This window comes from Cherax quadricarinatus, chromosome 13 (genome assembly GCF_038502225.1).
Source record: "Cherax quadricarinatus isolate ZL_2023a chromosome 13, ASM3850222v1, whole genome shotgun sequence".
NCBI classification, from domain to species: domain Eukaryota; kingdom Metazoa; phylum Arthropoda; class Malacostraca; order Decapoda; family Parastacidae; genus Cherax; species Cherax quadricarinatus.
In genome coordinates, this window is record NC_091304.1 from 9423811 (window position 1) to 9444778 (window position 20968).

Consider the following 20968-nt stretch of genomic DNA (forward strand, 5'->3'; position numbering starts at 1 on the left):
GAAACATACACTCTTGATTTCCATGAAAAAGTCTTACAGTATAACAGTATGTGAGCAGGAAAGAAAGCCTGCAAATGAGTATACTTTTAGTGTGCAATGAGCTTTACAACACAATCATCATCAAACATTTATTAAGTTATACCATGAATTAAGGAAAGACCCTAGACTTACCTTACAAAACAGACAAAGCAAATGCAATAGTAATTATGGACAAGGTAGATTATAGTGGAAAAATGAACATGTTATTAGAAGACGGGGAAACTTATGTGCCCCTTAAGTTATTGTTTTGAAAAGTAAGTGAGAGGTGGATACATGTACAACCAGCTTCTCTTTTTTTATGTTAATGATTTTTGTGTATTGCAGGCAGTGTTCTGATTGTTGTAAATCTTCAGACTCTGATAAAGCCCCAGAAGTTGATACAGCAGCACCCCGCAGACTGCGTAGAAATATTAAAGAGCCTGCAAAATTTTCTCCCTCAATAGCTTCGGAACCAAAGGTACAAAAATAAATTCAAATTATATAAAAATTGATTAAGGAATTTTAGAGGATCAGTGTTTACAAGTCATGATTTTTTCTGGTGTGTCAGCTCACTGAGTAGTGAGTCTGTACTCACCTAGTTGTACTCAACTAGTCATGGGTGCAGGGGTCGCATCACAGCTCCTGGCCCTGCCTCTTCACTGGCTGCTACTAGGTCACTCTTCCTGCTCCATAAGCTTTATCATACCTCTTCTTAAAGCTATATATGGATCCTGCCATGTGTCTAATGTAACTTATTCATTCCTTTGCTATCATTAATATAAGTTCTGTGGCCCTTAAGAAAGGTTCTAATACTAGAGGTGGTTTTGGTCTTGAATTTTGCAGTGTTAGAAACCAACTCATTCTCATTTTATTGTGGTGATTTTTAGACATGGTGCTCAACGTTCCATGACGGTGCTCGGAACAAACTCCCGAGCACCGTCATAGCAGCTAAGACGTTGTGTAGTTTTAAAAATAGGTTAGATAATACATAAGTGGGTGTGGGTGGGTGCGAGTTGGACCTGACTAGCTTGTGCTACTAGGTCAGATGCTGTGCTCCTTCCTTAAGTAAATGTGACCTGACCTGAATAGGTTAGGGCATTGGCTTTAGCCAGTAGGAGAATTGGACCTGCCTCGCATAGGGCAGTAGGCCTGCTGCAGTGTTCCTTCTTTCTTATATTCTTATTACTGGATGCTTTCTATTTTTTCTTAAATCTTATTTATTTCATTTTATATTAGGTTAGGTTTGCATGGTAACCATGCATCTTGAAATAACTGAGATGTCCTCAGGGAAAATAAAATGATTTTGAACTTTTGAAAACATTTGACATCCCTGATGTTTGATTCATTTGAGCAACTCATAATGAATATTTATTGTATTACCAAAATGCTTCTCAGGACACGAAAGAAACCTGGCAGATCATCCTGTAGTCTGTAGGATACTAGAGTACATGTAGTATATCTCTTTCTTATCAGGTAAACAGCATTTAAGTCCTGTAATTTTAAAGATTAGTTTTTTCACACCAGTCATCTACCAAGATAGTGACTTTCACCATCACTGATAAGATAAGATAAGATAAGATTTCGTTCGGACTTTTAACCCCGGAGGGTTAGCCACCCAGGATAACCCAAGAAAGTCAGTGCGTCATCGAGGACTGTCTAACTTATTTCCATTGGGGTCCTTAATCTTGTCCCCCAGGATGCGACCCACACCAGTCGACTAACACCCAGGTACCTATTTGCTGCTAGGTGAACAGGACAACAGGTGTAAGGAAACGTGTCGAATGTTTCCACCCGCCGGGAATCGAACCCGGGCCCTCCGTGTGTGAAGCGGGAGCTTTAGACATGAGCACAGACATGACAGTTCCACTGACCCTTTGAACTGCAACATCAACACAATGCCTTCAGAGTGTTGGCACTGTACTGGGAATCAAGTTCAGCTAACATGTTTCTTGAATCCCTTCATAAATGTTACCCTACTTACACTCCACCAGCATATCAAGCTGTAGAATCCACTTGTCTCCACTCTGACCTAATATGCTTGCACAGTTTTGCTGGATGCTCAAGCCAATAAATAGCACTTAAAACCTTTATCCCCTACCTCCAACCCTTCTTGGGACAACCCTTACCCCTTCTTTCTTGCATCCCAGATTTATTCTCATGGTCATTCCATTATGCTCCATTTTCCTAAATGTCCAAACAACCTCTTCTCAGCCCTCTGAAGAATTCTTTGGTAACTGCACACCATCTTCTAACTTATACTGACTTCTCTGCATAAAATTCATACAACGCATTCCTCTTAAACATGATATTTCCACTACCTCCAGCTGCCTCTTTGCCGCAAAGTTTAAAGCCCATGCCTTATACCCTTATTCCTAGAAAAACTTCTTTCCTTTCACAGATTCCTCAACACCTCACATACCTTTTGGACTCATCTATTCTTTGTTTATCTCATCTTTCATAGACCCATTGCTGCCATATTCACTCCAAAATATTGAAATACATTTGCTCTTCCTATACTACCCTCTCCAGTCTCCCAATATTCTCTCTGTAATCTGATATCCAGTCTTTCATTACCTAGTTTTTTTGTTACCCTTATCACCTTGCTTTTTTGTCTGTGTTCACTTTTAATTTCCTTCTTTTACATACCCACAAATTCACCGACCGTCCTTTGAAACTTATCTTCAGAATCCCCCAAAAGAACCATGTCATTGGCAAAGAGCAACTGTGACAGCTACCACTTTATATCAGATTTATTATCATTTAATCCCACATCTCTCCCCTATATCCTAGCACTTCTTTAACAACTATATCTATAAATTTGTTAAACATTCTTGGTAATATGACTCACTCTTTGAACTTTTAGTAATTTATACAGGAGAGGTAGTTACTAGCCTCTTGTTCCCAGCATTTTAGTTGCTGTTTATGACACACTTTGCTTACAAAGGAAAATTCTTACCCACTTCACCAAGGAATGGAGGGAAGGAGGGGGCAGGGGTTGTCCTAGGTAATGATGGAAGGAGGGGGGTAAAAGGTTTTGAGTGCTAGTGGCTTGGACATCCAGCAGGAGGTTTGTGTGAACATATTAGATAGGAGTGAGAGGAGGTAAGTGTTTTTATGATTAATGTGCTGTTGGAGTGTGAGCACGGTAACACTTATGAAGGGATTCAGGGAAACCAGTTAACTTGATTTGAGTTGTAGAGGTGGGAAGTATAGTGCTTGCACTCTGAAGTGGGAGTGGGAATGTTTCAGTTTGGATTGAATGAGTGACAGTGAAAGTATTTTCCTCTTTGTCAGGTCACTCAGTGGGAAATGGCCAAAGGGTTTAAAAAAAAAAAGACATCACTGTCTGAGGCCTACTTTTACTGGAAAATCCCCCCTCCCCCCATACTTTCCTCACTCTTCACATAAACACTTTCTATTGCTTTTAGGAACTTATTACTGTTTCCATACATTTGCAACATCTGCCACATTGCTTTCCTATCCTCCATATCATGTGTCTTTTCTAAATTCATAAATGCAACAAACAGTTTTTTACTTATATCTAGACATTGTTCACTTATATGCTTCAATGTAAATACTTGGTCTATACATCCCCTACCCTCCTAACTCATTGTTCCTCTACACTCCTATTTTCTGGCTTACCCCTAACAGGCAGGGTGACCCAAAGAAAAAGCAGGCTTATTTCCATATAATTCTTGCACTCACTCTCTTGATCTCTTTTTCCTTATACAAAGGAGCTATGCATGCTCCTTGCCAATCCTTTGGTACCTTTTTCTTGCATTCTTTTTTTCTTTTAACACACCAGCCGTATCCCACCAAGGCGGGGTGGCCCAAAAGGAAAAACGAAAGTTTCTCCTTTTACTTCTTTCTTCTTTCAACACACTGGCTGTATCCCACCAAGGCGGGGTGGCCCAAAAGGAAAAACGAAAGTTTCTCCTTTTACATTTAGTAATATATACAGGAGAAGGGGTTACTAGCCCCTTGCTCCTGGCATTTTAGTCGCCTCTTACAACATGCATGGCTTACAGAGGAAGAATTCTGTTTCACTTCCCCATGGAGACAAGAGGAAATAGACAAGAACAAGAACTAGAAAGAAAATAGAAGAAAACTCAGAAGGGTATGTATATATATGCTTGTACATGTATGTGTACTGTGACCTAAGTGTAAGTAGAAGTAGCAAGACGTACCTGAAATCTTGCATGTTTATGAAACAAAAAAAATTACGCCAGCAATCCTACCATCATGTAAAACAATTACAGGCTTTCATTTTACACTCACTTGGCAGGACGGTAGTACCTCCCTGGGCAGTTGCTGACTACCAGCCTACTACCTATGTATTATTATTTATTATTATGTATTATTATTTGTTGTTGTTTTTTAACACCGGCTGTCTGTAACTGAGGTAGGGTGACTTGAAAAAGAAGAAGCATACTCATCATTACTGGCTTCATCACTTGTTTTGCCAGAGGCATACTGACATTACAGCTCAGATGCCCCTCCAAACTGCAATATCCCCAACCCTCCTTCAGAGTGCAGGCACTGTACTTCTAACCTCCAGGACTCAAGTCTAGTTAACTAGTTTCACTGAAACCCTTCATAAATGTTACCTTTCTCATGCTCCAATAGCACATCAAGTCATAAAAACCACTTGCCTCCACTCAGACCTGTGTAACGTGCTCACACAAGCCTGTTTGATGTCCAACCCCTCCCATACAATCCTTCTTTACCCCCTCTCTCCACTCTGTCCTAGGACATCCCCTACACTGTTTTTTCTCCATCCTCTCTAAATGTCCAAACCATCTCAACAACACCTCCTCAGCCCTCTGGATAATACTTTTAGTAACCCTGAATCTCCTTCTAATCTCTAAACTAAAATTCTCTCACACCATATATTGTCCTCAGACACAACTTATTATTACTCATGGAGTCACTGGTTGCCTTTTGTATCCTTGTTTACAGGGACCCATGAAAGACATGCAATGTTTGTTTATTATATTCATAGTCATTGCATGCAAGTAAGCACTTTGTGAAGAGCACAGTTTCTCAGTAATTGGATATAGCATAGAGTAATATACAAGTAAAGAGTTAATTTTCTTATCATTACAGTGCAGTGAAAGTGGAGAAAAAACTCATACCATTGGAGGTATAGCAAGCAACTGCCCTCTTTCAAGTATGATCCAATCTCAAGCTGACAAACCTCCAGTTCATCTCTACCATCCTGGAGTAGCTTCTTCAATGTCTGTGGTTCTTGAGGAATCAGTAGATTCTTCTGGTGTGGCAGGAAAAAAGAGAAAAAATAATGATGTAAAAAAAGTGACAAATAAAAGAAGAAAATCACTTGGTGAAGGAGAAAATTCTTCGGGAGATTCTGTCACAGGAAATAAGTCAGCTGAATCCAGTCCTGCAAGTAAGATGTCTCCTACCACTTCCCGTGGAAAGAAGGGTCCTGTTGAAGGTACAGAGCCAGAGATACTTCAAGTTGTATCACTTGAAACTCGCTCAGCTCGAGGGAAAAAAATTTCTTTAGAGCCATCTGTGACAACAGCATCTTCAACAACTGCATCCACAGGTTGTTCTATGACAACATCCACAACAGTTTCTATGGCAACATCTACACCAGTTTCTGTGGCATCATCTACGGCAGTTTCTATGGCAACATCTACAGCAGTTACCATGGCAACATCCACAGCAACTTCCTTAACATCAACAATTTCAGTTACATCTGCAGCAGTAACAGTGTCATCTACAGCATCCACAACATCAACATCACAAATCCCCGAGCTTGCCTCTCCGAGTAAGACTCGCCGAGCTCAAGCAGAATCATCCCCTCCAACTTTAGTGCCTCAGGTTACTTCCTCACCATCTCGTCCGCGACGACAGCCATCTGAATCTGGTGAGACTCCTCCTCGTCCACAGCTGTCCTCTCCTGCCCGCAGTCGAAGGAACTTGACTGACCTGCCTGTTAATTCCACTGATACACAGCCTCACCCTCCTATACTGATAGATTTAGAAGCAGAGTCTAGTTGTGGTAATCCTCCTGTTGCAGCTTCAGATAATTCAGAAACTTACTCTCATAAAAGAATAAGCTCTAGTGTTCATCTGGATACAAGTGTAGAATCTCTTCCTTCTGTTGCCTCTTTACACTCTCCCACCTCTGAATCATTCCATAGTGCAGAAGATGATCCTACCTCTCCCCGAAAGGAGAAAAGACATCGTGATGGTAGCAAGAAAAAGAAGAAAGACAAGGATAAAGAGTTGGATGGTGGGAGAAAGAGGAAGAAACATCATCACCGTGATAAGCATGGCTTAGGAGAAATGGCATCTGAAATGGTCACACCTGTGAGAATCAAGGTTGGTAATTTTATCTATTAATTTTGTACTTCCTTTTCGTAGCTTTTGTTTATTACTCAATATAACGTATTTCATAGTTTCAGCCAGTCATCCATGAAACCATTATCATACAAGAAGTTAGAGGTGAGGTACCAATTCATCAACTTGTACTTACAAGAAAAAAGCTTATTTAAATTGTGGTCCTCTGTTTTCTACACATAATTACACTGTTCATATCCCTTTCTACATAATTACACTGGAGTCAGAGAACTCTGACTCCAGTGTAATTATGCCAAGTGAAAATCTGGATCGGTTACTTTTTTTTCTTATTCCCATGTTTCATGTATTAAAACTTATAGATTTGTGATAACGTACTAAGCTCTTCTAAATTATTTACAAGGGTCTCTTCATTTACCATATCCCGGTCAGGCAGGTTATTGCCTCAAGCTGCTTCTGTCACAGACTGATTTAAAATTAAACAATCCTAGACACCCTCTAGTAAGATGCTGAACTCTTAAATTTCAAGTCAAAGGGTTCTATTCACTTTGGCTTAAATTAAACTCTCTTATTAAGTGTCCAGACCCTTGATCTGAAAAGTGTCCACAGGGTCCAAGAATTTAAAAAAAAAAATTATTTTTTTTCTTATGAAATGGTAGAGATCTTTTTCTGAAGGTACAGTCACTAAATTCTTAGCTATTTCTCGAGCATGGCTTCCATTTTATCAATTGAACACACAAAACTGCACAATCAACTACCCAATACAGTGATCAGAAATTGGTAATTTGGTCAATTTCTCACAAATTTTAAAATATGCCAATTTCAAAATAGGATCCAGAATAAACAGTGCAGGCATTCCTGGCACTAAAATTTCCTCTTGTTTATTATTTATATACCTGGGCTTTACACATGAATTTCATTTTGAATTTTTATTCCCACAAAAATAAAAAATTTACTGTTAAGTAATATTGTAATAATTTTATAAATAATGTCAGTACATTTGTGAATGCACATTAGACTGACCAGCTAGATGCATATTGAATGAGTGATGTGATTTGTTTACTCTGGAATATCAGCAAAGATCAAACATTTCTGCTACTTTGAGTTCAATTTCAAGCTACTTTCATCCTGAAACCAATCAAAATCATATCGATTTCTGTAATATATCTTCCACTCTGTTAAATGATACCAAGAAACTGAGAATACTACCATAAAAGCCATCCGAAAATACACCGCAAAGTCGCTGTTTTAAACCAATAACACTATCAAGTTTCTTTTTCAAATCATGCATTGCGTGCTGCAGGATACTTTTTCTATGGTGCACACTTACTACATTGACCCATTCTCTCATATCTAGGCCCAACTTTACTGCTGACTGCTTATCTGAGTGAGCTGAGCTCACCACATGGTTTTGTGGCACTGACACAGGCTTCAAACCTGTAGCACTATAGCACAGACAGCAAAGTGATTAAGTCTCTTACATTTTTGTGTCTTCAAACCTTAATGATTTCAGCATAAGATGCCTATAATCAGCCTTTCTTGTTTTATATATTCCCCCTAGATACATTGTATAACATGTGTCTGTTCCTTCAGCATTTATATCTGTATTTTTGCAGTGATTCAAGTGTTGCCTAATATTTAGTGCCACCTCACCCTTTTTTCTTTTGTCAGTGAGGAATAGTTTAAACCCTTGAATGTTACATTAAGAGGCATGTCCTAACTTCAAATTAAACCATGTCTCAATTACTGGAATAATATTGACATTTCCTGCACATATAGTTTAGCTTAACCCATTTGTTTCTAGCATTATGACTATTTGTATAATACATGCTTGCAAAGTTTTTTTTCTATATTGTCTCCCTGGTCATCTTTGTGCTGCTGATAATGTGTTTTAAATTATTACAAATCTGGCTGTGGCTTAGTTCCAAGCATCTCAGATTTCTGGTGCTCTTCTGTATTTTCTAATATCCCTCTTATTCAACAGATCAAACCTCTTCCACCACGTCCAATGGAGGAAAATGGGAGTGGACCTAATTTGGTGACTCTTCCAACACCATTAAATCCAGCGCCTGTATCAAGTCATGTTTCTACTCCTTCCATCTCCACTGCCACCGTGAATGTTTCACTCCTTCGTCCAAACTATCAGACAATGACACCACCTGCAGGATACCCACCTCTACCCCCTGGCTACACTCTAACACAACCAATGGCACCACCCTCTTCCTCAGTAGTGCCTACATCAGCCCCAAGTCATGCCACTGCCACACATCTTTCAGCTTCCACCACTTCTCAAGCTCCCACAGTGAGATACTCTAATATTGTTTTGAGCTTTTCTTGTAGTATTACTAATTTTATTTATCAAGATGAATAAAGAATATAAGAGCATAATATTGTAGCTGGAACAATGCAGAAATATCCTGCATGTAGAAGACTGAAACTTATGACAATATTTCAGTCTGACATGTACCATTAACTAGTTAACCCGTAAACGGTCCAAACGTATATATACGTTTTTACCGCTAGTGCCCAAACGTGTATATACATTTTATTTTTCCTGCCTTCAAATTTGGCACAATTGGCCTGAGAGGCCTTGTTAGCATAGAATGGGTCCTAACACTCAGTGTGCGCAGTATGAACTCTCCCATTTTAAGAGGAAAGTGATTTTGACCCCAAGTTTAGTGGCTTTGAGGTGGATGTGGCCAAAAAATCTCAATAATAACCCATGTGCAACATTTGTGCAACACCCTTTCAGAATGTCTTATAACCTTGGCTGGCCATCATCAATCATCATCATCAATCATCATCAGTCATCATCATCAATCACAGAGGTGCCTGTGCTAACTTTCCTATGGTGTAGAAATATACCTAGTTGGATGAATCTTATTGTGGCTAGCTGGTCTAGTGGCTAACGCGACGGGCTGGAGTTTTGAGACTCTATGACCGCGGGTTCAATCCCGGCCGGGGGTATGGTTCATCAATCATCATCATCAATCATCATCAGTCATCATCATCATCATCAATCATCATCATCATCTACTTCCACATATCCAAAACATTGCTGGGATCTATAAATACTTTGTATATATTCCAAGACAATAGTGAATTACCAAGGCAGGTGTAAATGTCCACCTGTCAGTGTTTTTGTGACAGTTTGAGTACAATTTCAGTACCTAATACAGTGGACCCCTGGCTTATGATATTATTTCATTCCAGAAGTATGTTCAGGTGCCATTACTGAACGAATTTGTTCCCATAAAGAATATTGTGAATTAGATTAGTCCATTTCAGACCCCCAAACATACACGTACAAACGCACTTACATAAATACACTTACATAATTGGTCACATTGGGAGCTGATCGTAAAGCGGGGGTCCACTGTACTAGTGTCAGAACAAAGATTGGTTATAAAATGACAAGAACTTCTATAGATTGTAATTATCAGAACATAAAAATTATATAAAATAATATGAAAATAGAAAAAAAGGTATATCAGCAACACTTCTGCAAGCAGCAGGACTCCATGTTGCTGTCACGTGAGCATCCAGTGCCAACTTCTCGGCCTCATATCTCTGTAAGAACTGGCCCTAATTTTAATTTTTTATCCTATAACATTTAGAAAAATGTGCTCTTTATTTTCATTAAAAAAAAAAATTATTTTTCAAAATATTTGGGGCACTGGGGTAGTGAACATATACTATATACATTTGGACCGTTTACGGGTTAATGGCACAAGTTGGACCAAAATGTCATAAGTCTCAGTCTCCTGTGTGTGGGTTATTTCTGTATTATCAAGATGAATTTTCTTTTTAAACACACCGGCCATATCCCACCGAGGCAGGTGACCTAAAAAGAAAAACAGAAGTTTTTCCTTTTAAATTCAGAAATTAATACAGAGGATGAATAAGCATCTAATTCTTTGTAGAGTACAGTACATATTAAAAAACTTTTTTTTTGGTCACTGTTTTATATTTATTTTAAACAGTTGTTAAGTAATTAAAGGAGTTACTGTAGTAATTAAAGGAGTTACTGTAGTAATTAAAGTAGTTGTGTACATTGTGGTATTTGTGGAATTCTCCCTTTTACTCTATAAATGGCAACCTCTCCATAATTCTCACTATCCTGCTTATTGATGCAATGGAACCAGTCTTTATATATGCCATTAGTCATAACCAGTTTAGGCTGTAGCTCTCAGAGACATTGCCACGGATAGAATTTATAATTAGGAAATAACTCCTTTGTTCTTGTCATAGTTTGTTCCTTGGTTTGACTTGTATCAAACATTTTGTTTTTGCTGTGGAACATTGGGATAACAAATGAAATAATTCACTCCTGTTATGCACCTAAGACTTACCTCTAGTAGCCCTAATAATGTTCTAAGTGCTCTGTTAACCCTTTCAGGGTCATGACCCCTGCTCTCAAACTTGCTCTCGGGATCGCAGAGTTTTCAAAAAAAAAAAATCATGAAATGATAAAGAATCTTTTTCTGAAGGTAGTGAAATCAAAAGTACGAAATTTGATGGAAAACTTACAGAATCAAACTCTCACAAAGTTAGAGGTCTTGGTGATATTTATGCAACGGCAGTTTCGCCCACTTTGTGCTCTATTTTTGGCCAATTCCATTGTTCCAGTTGACCAAACTCATAGCTATTTCACTAGTATGCCTTCTATTCTATCAGTTAAGTACAAGAAACCTATTTCAACTACCCAATAAAGTGGTCAGAAATCGGTAATTTGGCCAATTTCAGACAAAACTAAAAAATTGCCAATTTAAAAATAGGATTCAGAATAAACAGCATAGTCCTGGCACAAGAAAAACATTTCCTCTGTTCATTAGTCATGTCTCTAGGTCCCTCTTATATTATGCTTGCTTTTCATTTTGAATTTTTATTCACAAAAAAATAGAAGATTTACCTTTATGCATACTACTGCATTATTGTAATAATTGTATAAATTATGTCATTTCATTCCTAAAGTGTATTAGACTGACCAGTTGAACACGTATTGAACATTTGTGTACTCTGGAATATTTGCAAAAATCAAACATTTCCACTACTTTGAAGCTACTTTCAAGCTACTTTCAATCCTGAGACCAGTCAAAATCATTTATATTTCTGTAATATGTCTTCCATTTTATCAAATAAGACCAAGAATACAACTACAAAAACAATACAGAAATACATCCAAAGTTGCTGTTTTAAACCAAAAACACAGTTGCATTTTCTTGTTATGCATTACGTGCTGCAGGATTTTTTTTATATGGTGCACACTTACCACATAGACCCATTCTCTCATATCTAGGCCTGAATTTACCGCTCACAGCTTTTCTGAGTGAGCTGAGATCGTGGCGTAGTACTATGGGACCAACACTGGCTTCCAAGCTGTAATATAATGGAACTGACACAGGAAAGGTTAAGCCTTTGCCTCTTTACTCTGCAATTGTGATTATATATTTGTGCTGTAAGAGCATAGCCAAGCTTGTGGTGTTCCTTCTTTGATGTTTAATCTCATAAAATATTTCCAGTGATTGTACCTCTTACTACCTATCTACTAAACCATCCCATTATTCTACCACTGTTGTTGTTCAACTTGTATTTTATAAAATAAAAGATAAATACTGTTTAATATCACCATTTAACCTTTTTGCTATCTGACACACACAACTACATCATTGAGGCCAGGGTCCTTGATGTACTTCTACATCATGAGCTGATTTAGATAAGCTGTGAGTGATAAATTTTGGCTTAGGTCTTTGCAATAAATGTGCACTATATAAAAAAAAATCCTGTGCCACATGGTGCATGATGGGAAAAACAAAACTGACAGTGAGTATGGTTTAAAATAGTGACTGCTGTGTTTTCTCGGATGGTTTTTATGGTTTTATTGGCTGTATCTTGGTACCAGTTGATAAGACTGAAGATATACATGTATTACTAAAATAGAGATGATTTTGATTGGTAGTAGCTTGAAATTGTACTCAAAGTAGTGGAAATATTTGATTTTTGTCGATATTCCAGAGGATGAGTATGGCCCCAGTCTGTTTTATGGGTTTTTAATAGGTCTGATTCAATAATTGGGATACTGTAAACCATGACCAATCTTGCCTGGTTAAATTTTATTATTTGAGAAAGAGTAAATCTTCTATTTTTGTGTGAATAATAATTCAGAATGTAAGGTAAGTGTAATATAGAAGAGGCCTGGGGACGTAACCAATGAACAGAGGAAATGTTGTTTTGGTGCCAGGAATGTCTACATTGTCTATTATGGACTCTATTTTTAAATTGATATCCTTTTAATTTTGTGTGAAATTGGCCAATAAACTGAATTCTGATCATATTGGAGAGTAATTGAAATACAGGTCCACATCCCTTTATCCAAAACCCTTGGAGCCAGTAGTGTTTTGAATTTCAGAATGAAGGTGGGGTCTAGGGCAGCACACCATAATCATATATTTGGACTTCATTTTTCTTCTCTTGTCTGATTTCTTTCATTTTTGGTGTACAAGAAGAAGTGTTCACTCTCCTTATTTTCTGTAAGTTTCAGTATGATAATAAAAAAAAAGCGAGAAAAAATATTTACTGAAAATTTCATTTGGCAAGGTCCCCAGGCTAAATGGCACTTCAAAAAGTTGTTTTGGGACTTGCTACTCATGAAATAATGCTAATGCGAATTTTGGACATTGGGAGACCCCCTAAATATCCTATATTTATTCTACAAAAAAATGAAGTTGCTAAGTTTTTGACATGTTGCAAAATATCTGCCCTTTACTCCCACACAAATCCCAAATAATACTTCAATAATAAAGGCTGGGCTTCATGAAATAAGTCAATAACTTACTTCCGAGATAATCTCCTGGAAAGCCAGCCGGCCTCCCGTCTTGGGAAAAAAAAATTTCCTTGAAAGTCTCTCTTGTTTCAATGTTTTCCTTATGAAACTTGTGATCTAGTGCAGTTAGCCTTTCCAAAACTCCGTTTTCTCTTACTCAAGGCCAAAGACCACATTATAGGAAGGAGGTAATGTCAAATTAGATCAATTGTGATAGATAAATAAGCCATAGAGTTGATATTAGTGTTATATTGTATGTATTTTCTCCTGCCTCCCGAGAGCTGGAATTCTGCTGACGTAATCTAATGTTCCCAGACCATTCCTGAATGGCCGCAAGTCTACGTATTAGCTCCACCCACTCTCATATGATGCCAAATCATCAATTATTATATCTGCAACTCTTTTTGACATTTTCACAGTGAAATTAAACACAGTCACAAAATAAAAAGCAGAAACAAAATATCAGTGAACAACAGGCGCACGTGTGAACATTACAAGTGCTGAGAGACAACTGAGCCTGCCACTCTGGTTGTCAGTGACTGACGTTCCACACTCCACGAAAAAACTTTGGTTTTCGGAACTTTTCGAATTTCAGATTTTTGGATAAAGGGATGTGGACCTGTAGCTGAATGGGTAATTTCTTGTGCTCAGTAGAATGGAAGGTGTACTATCAAAATACCTAAGAATTTGGTAGACCAGAACAATGAAATTGGCTTAAAATAGGACTCAAAGTCAGCAAAATCACCAGTGTGTAAATTGTGTCAAGACCGCTAAATTTGCACTTGTATGATTACATGAGTTTTCCATCAAATTTCATACTTTTGGTGTCATTACCTTCAGAAAAATGTTCTCTACCATTTCACAAGATTTCTTTTTTTTTTGCACATTGAGAGTAAGTTTTATTCTGGCAGTTTGGACAGTGAAAGGGTTAATACATTATTTTGCATTGTGGTTCATAATTAGTGTTGTAGCAGTAGAAGCACCTAGGCATCTTTGCAACATGACATGAATATTAGAGGTCAGAAAAGGAGTTGGAAGAATGAAATGTGCATTCAAATAGAATGATCAGTTTTTCAGTGTGCAACTTATATAGTATAAGGTTATTTCTGGTAATACAGTACAGGTCCTCCATCACAAATCCGGCATCATTGGGACCTGTAGTGTGCTGGATTACTGAGTGGTTAGTTTAGAATACACTTAATAAAATTAACCAACTTGACTTACACAGTTCATTGAACATCTGCAAAAATCGAACATTTCCGTTACTTTGAGCTCAATTTCAAGGTACTTTTCGTCATGAAAGCAATCAAAATCATGTCTATTTCTGTAATATATCTTCCATTCTATCAAATGAATCCAAAAAAATAAGAATACAACCATAAAAACCATACGAAAATATGCTGCAAAGAGGCGGCTAATGGCTGAGAAGTGAACTCCCTTATTTATCGTCCGTCTTTTTTATTTTTGTTGTACGTTAAGAAGCATCTTTCCATCATACATTGCCCAAGTTTCAATGAGATAGCCCAACAAACAACCGAGAAAAAAAAAATATAAACCAAAAATCATATATGGCAAGCCCAAGCCAGGTACTGGAAATAAGTCACTTTGTCTCACTTTTCTTTGTTATCCTAGGTTCTCTATACATACACTGCCATGTATGATAATCTGTATAACTGTATTTGTGTATACCTGAATAAACTTATTTACTTCTAGTCTGTCAACTGAGTACAAGAAACTGCCCATTCACTTATTTCAACTACCCAAAAAAGTGGTCAGAAATTGGCAATTTGGCAATTTGACCGATTTCACACAAATTTCAACAGATGCCAATTTCAAAATAGGATCCAGAATAAACAATGCAGACATTCCTGGCACTAAAATAACATTTTCTCTGTTCATTAGTCACAGCTACAGGCCCCTCTTACATTACTCTTGCTTTTCATTTGGAATTTTTATTCACAAAAAATACAAGATTTACTGTTATGCAGACTGCTGCATTATTGTAATAACTGTATAAATAATGTCAACCCATTCTTGACGCCGTATTGGAATTTGGACTGGCAGGTGGACAGGTATTGAACGGTGACGTCATTTGTTTACTCTTGAGCTTCGCTAAAGAATAGAACATTTTCGCTACTGTGAGCACAGTTTCAAGGTACTTTTCGTCATGAAAGCAATCAAAATCATATCTATTTCTGTAATATATCTTTCATTCTATCAAATGAGACTGAAAAAACGAGAATATAACCATAAAAAACATACAAAAATATACCGCTAAGTGTCCGCTAATGGTTTAGAAGTGAACTCCGCTATTTATGGTCTGATTTCTTTCATTTTTGGTGTACGTTAAGAAGTATCTTTCCATCATACATTGCCCAAGTTTGAATAAGATAACCCAACAAACAACTGAGAAAATAATATAATAATAATAATAATTTTTTTTTTTCAACAAGTCGGCCGTCTCCCACCAAGGCAGGGTGACCCAAAAAGAAAGAAAATCCCCAAAAAGAAAATACTTTCATCATCACTCACACATAATCACTGTTTTTGCAGAGGTGCTCAGAACACAACAGTTTAGAAGCATATACGTATAAAGATACACAACATATCCCTCCAAACTGCTAATATCCCAAAACCCCTCCTTTAGAGTGCAGGCATTGTAATTCCCATTTCCAGGACTCAAGTCCAGCTCTATAAAAACCGGTTTCCCTGAATCCCTTCACTAAATATTACCCTGCTCACACTCCAACAGATCGTCAGGTCCCAAATACCATTCGTCTCCATTCACTCCTATCGAACACGCTCATAATAATAATAATAATAATATTAATAATAATATCTTTATTTACTACACGTACATGTACAAGGTATACAGACCTAGCTGTTATGCAGAGTATTTCAAGAAAATTAGGTCAGTGTCCCAGGATAACACCCAAACTAGTCAGCTAACACCCAGGTACCCATTTACTGATGGGTAAACATAGACAACAGGTGTAAAGAAACATGCCTAATGTTTCTACCCTGGCTGGGAATCGAATATTTACCAAAAATCATATATGGCTAACCCAAGCCAGGTACTAGAAATAAGCCTAGGTTCTCTACACATATGCTGCTATGTGTGATAATCTATATAGAGAAAATAATGTTTTGGTTTCAGGTTTATGGTGCAGTACGAGTGCATATCACAGTTAGCCCTGTGCTGCACTCCGTTTTCTCTAATATAAGCCCCAAGACATGGATAGGAGAATGGTATTTGTTTTTATTTATTTATTTATTAATTTGAACATGATACAGAGAAGTGCAAAGGAATACAGTTATTAAAGTGCAACATGTCAAAGCCCCTTGTATGCAGAGCATTATGGGCAGGCTTAAAATTAACTTAAGATTAACTAAGCAATGATATATTCAGTGGTAAAAACATTATTGTAAACAGATAACAATTTAGCACAAATGAGTATTACAAAGACAGGTCATATGGTCATTTACTGTGTTGCTGTGCATTCAGTAGAGTGGAGTATTCTGTTAGGTAATGTAATTAAAAAATAACAAAGTTTGATTGGGTCACAGGTTAGACATTTATGAGATACAATAATGAGAAACATTTATGAGATACAGTTATTCAGTATTTATTTAGTTGTAGGTGAGTAAGTGACTTTTGAGAAGAGACTTGAATTTATAAACAGAGTGTTTCTTTTATATTCACTGGTATACCATATCCTCTTCATACCTCCGTCGAACTGCTCGGTATTATGCCAGATATTGTTCATTCTGGAGTATTTAACATGTTTTATGTTATTAATATTGTTTCTTATGTCATATTAGATCAATTGTGATAGGCAAATAAGCTGTAGTGTTGATATTAGCGTAATAATAAAGCATATTCTGCTTCATGATACTGAGCTCATGACAACCGACAGTGGCTTAAAAGCCACCTTATCTTTAATGGATAATGTACTGTGCAGGTGCTTTACATTATGAGAAGCATTTCTTTTATTCATTGGAACCATGGCTAGGGCTAAAAGTAAGCAGGTTAAAACAATAAATGGAGAAAAAGAAATTGGAATGACTTATGCAGTAAGTAGCGCCACCAAACAGTACCAGCAGGTTGGTGTGGCGACCCTGGAAATTTGAAATTATGCTAGCCAAAATTAGTGCCGAATAACTGAAGGAACCGAATAACTGATTGCCGGATTTGTGATGGCGGACCTGTATTTGTTTTTCAGAGTCATATTAATACCTACACAACTAGTGGAAGTACTCAACACTCTCCTGGTGCAAGTAATCGGAGAAGATCAGACCCTAGTGATCCACAGCAGTTTAGTAAATGTGACGTGTGCGGCGAGACGGGTGGAGTTACAAATACTGTTTCGTAAGTTTTAAAACTATTTTGCAGAGTCAAAAAATATTAGTGTTCGAGTTGTTAAATATTAATCTTTCTTGTTTTTACAGTTAATCTTTGTTGTCTTCATTATTTTGTTTCTTTGACACACAGATCGTTCTACTTTATTTGGTTTACATTCTGTATCCTAGGACAAGGTTTTGTGTTAAACATGTTTCATCCAAGGCATGTTATTACAGATATGTTTATATTAATTGGTTATGTCCACCTAGGCAGAAAGCTATATGGTTTCCAGTTTTCTTTTTTCCTTTAGTTACAGTTTTCATGTTATAACTTGATAACACTTATGTATCTTCCTTAACCCTTTTAGTGTCAGTCACATAGTTACATGATTGTGGCCATGGTCACTTAACCCTTTAACTGTGTCCATCATACTAATATGCAGGTGATAACTACGTCCATCTTACTAGTATGCAGGTGATAACTGTGTCCATCTTACTAGTATGCAGGTGATAAGTGTGTCCAACATAATGGTACACAATTTTTCTTGCCTTCAGATCTCCAACCTGCCAATATGCTAGGCCTCACTACAGCTGTCTGGGTCTCTTGCAACCTTTTGATGCCTTTGAAAAAAACTGTGCCTGGTTGGGTCTATGCAGTGCATTATGGTTAATACTGTCACACTAGCATAAGTAATAAATGAACTCAGTAGGTGTTGTTTCACCACCAACAGCATCACTACCAGCAAACAAGGTGTGCAACTCCCAGGAGGATTCCTTATTCATTCCAGATTATTAAAAAAAAAATTATGATACTAACAGTGAAATTTAACCCCCCCCCCCAAAAAAAAAAAAAAAAGCACATGTAAATTAACATAAAATAACCTAATAGAATCAAACATTGTGGCTTATTTCTGTGTTTCATTGAGTATTACACCTTGAAAAATTATAATATAAGATTTCCTTGTAAATATGCATACAAGTTTTATAGATACAGAAATTGCATATACAGTGGACCCCCGCATAACGATTACCTCCGAATGCGACCAATTATGTAAGTGTATTTATGTAAGTGCGTTTGTACGTGTATGTTTGGGGGTCTGAAATGGACTAAACTACTTCACAATATTCCTTATGGGAAAAAATTCGGTCAGTACTGGCACCTGAACATACTTCTGGAGTGAAAAAATATCGTTAACTGGGGATCCACTGTATATAAAACTCAAGATATTCCCTTGAACTTGTATATTTTTTTCAACACACTGGCCGTATCCCACCGAGGCAGGGGGACCTAAAAAGAAAAGCAAAAGTTTTTTTAATTTATTAATTTATACAGAAGGGGTTACTAGCCCCTTGCTCCTGGCATTTTAGTCGCCTGTTATGTCACGCTTGGCTTACAGAGGAGGATTTTTTTTCCACCCTCCCATGGAGATAGACCTAAGTGTAAGTAGAAGTAATGAGATATACCTGGTATCTCGTGTGTGGTTGAGACAGAAAAGAACTTAAATACAGTGGACCCGCGACCAGCGATGGCATCGATTAACGATAATTCATACTAGCAAAAATTTTGCAAAATTTTGCCTCAACTAGCGCTTAAAAACCCGACCAGCGCTATTCGTTCCGTACCATACGTGTCCACTTTGGCCTGAGCGCACCTCACTTGTCCCTTGGGTGCCAGTGTTTACAAGCCAGCCAGCCACCGCGGTCGCTTCCAAACATACAACAACTGGAACATTTCATATTATCACTGCCTTTGTAGTGATTGCACCTGCAAAATAAGTCACCATGGGCCCCAAGAAAGCTTCTAGTGCCAACCCTACAGCAAAAAGGGTGAGAATTACTATGGAAATGAAGAAAGAGATCATTGCTAAGTATGAAAGTGGAGTGCATGTCTCTGAGCTGGTCAGGTTGTATAATAAACCCCAATCAACCATCGCTACTATTGTGGGCAAGAAAACGGCAATCAAGGAAGCTGTTCTTGCCAAAGGTGCAACTATGTTTTCGAAACTGAGATCGCAAGTGATAGAAGATGTTGAAAGACTGTTATTGGTGTAGATAAACGAGAAACAGATAGCAGGAGACAGCATCTCTCAAGCGATCATATGTGAAAAGGCTAGGAAGTTGCATGACGATTTAATTAAAAAAATGCCAGCAACTAGTGATGTGAGTGAATTTAAGGCCAGCAAAGGTTGGTTTGAGAGATTTAAGAAGCGTAGTGGCATTCATAGTGTGATAAGGCATGGTGAGGCTGCCAGTTCGGACCACAAAGTGGCTGAAAAATATGTGCAGGAATTCAAGGAGTACATAGACAGTGAAGGACTGAAACCTGAACAGGTGTTTAATTGTGACGAAACAGGCCTGTTTTGGAAGAAAATGCCAAGCAGGACGTACATTACTCAGGAGGAAAAGGCACTCCCAGGACATAAGCCTATGAAAGACAGGCTTACTCTGTTGATGTGTGCCAATGCTAGTGGTGATTGCAAAGTGAAGCCTTTATTGGTGTATCACTCTGAAACTCCCAGAGTGTTCAGGAAATACAATGTCCTCAAGGCTAATTTGTGTGTGCTGTGGAGGGCAAACAGTAAGGCATGGGTCACTAGGGACTTTTTCTATGACTGGTTACACCATGCATTTGCCCCCAATGTGAAAAATTACCTAATTGAAAAGAAATTAGACCTTAAGTGCCTCCTGGTATTAGACAGTGCTCCTGGTCATCCTTCAGACTTGGCAGAGTGACTTTCTAGGGACATGAGCTTCATTAAGGTGAAGTTTTTGCCTCCTAATACCACTCCTCTCCTGCAGCCCATGGACCAGCAGGTTATTTCCAACTTCAAGAAACTGTATGCAAAAGCTATGTTTGAAAGGTGCTTTGTAGTGACCTCAGAAACTCAACTGACTCTAAGAGAGTTTTGGAAAGATCATTTTACCATCCTCAATTGTGTAAACATTATAGGTAAGGCTTGGGAGGAAGTGACTAAGAGGACATTGAACTCTGCTTGGAAAAAACTGTGGCTAGAATGTGTAGACTAAAGGGATTTTGAAGTGTTTGAGGCTAACCCTGAGAATCCTATGCCAGTTGAGGAATCCATTGTGGCATTGGGGAAGTCCTTGGGGTTGGAGGTTAGTGGGGAGGATGTGGAAGAGTTGGTGGTGGAGGACAGTGAAGAACTAACCACTGATGAGCTGCTAGATCATCTTGAACAGCAAGAGGGCAGACCTGAGGAAACTGCTTTGGAGGAGGGGAGAGAGAAATTGAAGAAGTTGCCTACTTCTAAGATAAAGGAAATGTGTGCAAAGTGGCTTGAAGTGCAAACCTTTTTTGATGAAAATCACACTGACACAGCTACTGCAAGCCGTGTTGGCAACCTGTACACTGACAATGTTGTGAACCACTTTAGGAAAGTCATAAAGGAACGAGAGGTACAGGTATCTATGGACAGATATGTTGTGCGACAGAAGTCC

The 20968-nt window shown here is 37.9% G+C and overlaps 1 protein-coding gene across 3 annotated transcripts in view; it reads left to right on the forward strand.

The window, feature by feature from the left end:
- LOC128688668 (PHD finger protein rhinoceros) overlaps positions 1 to 20968 on the forward strand; it is a 115860-nt gene that overhangs the window by 80965 nt on the left and 13927 nt on the right. For 2 of the 3 annotated variants that reach the window (XR_011391926.1, XR_011391927.1), the window contains 5 exons: positions 364 to 496; positions 5125 to 6369; positions 8330 to 8647; positions 17392 to 17537; positions 18065 to 18260. Coding sequence is in view for 1 of the 3 variants with exons in the window: in XM_070084471.1 (XP_069940572.1) it covers positions 364 to 496; positions 5125 to 6369; positions 8330 to 8647; positions 17392 to 17537 (1842 nt within the window). In the remaining 2 variants the exon portion in view is untranslated. The remainder of the gene's footprint in view (positions 1 to 363; positions 497 to 5124; positions 6370 to 8329; positions 8648 to 17391; positions 17538 to 18064; positions 18261 to 20968) is intronic. The other variant, XM_070084471.1, reaches the window with a different exon arrangement.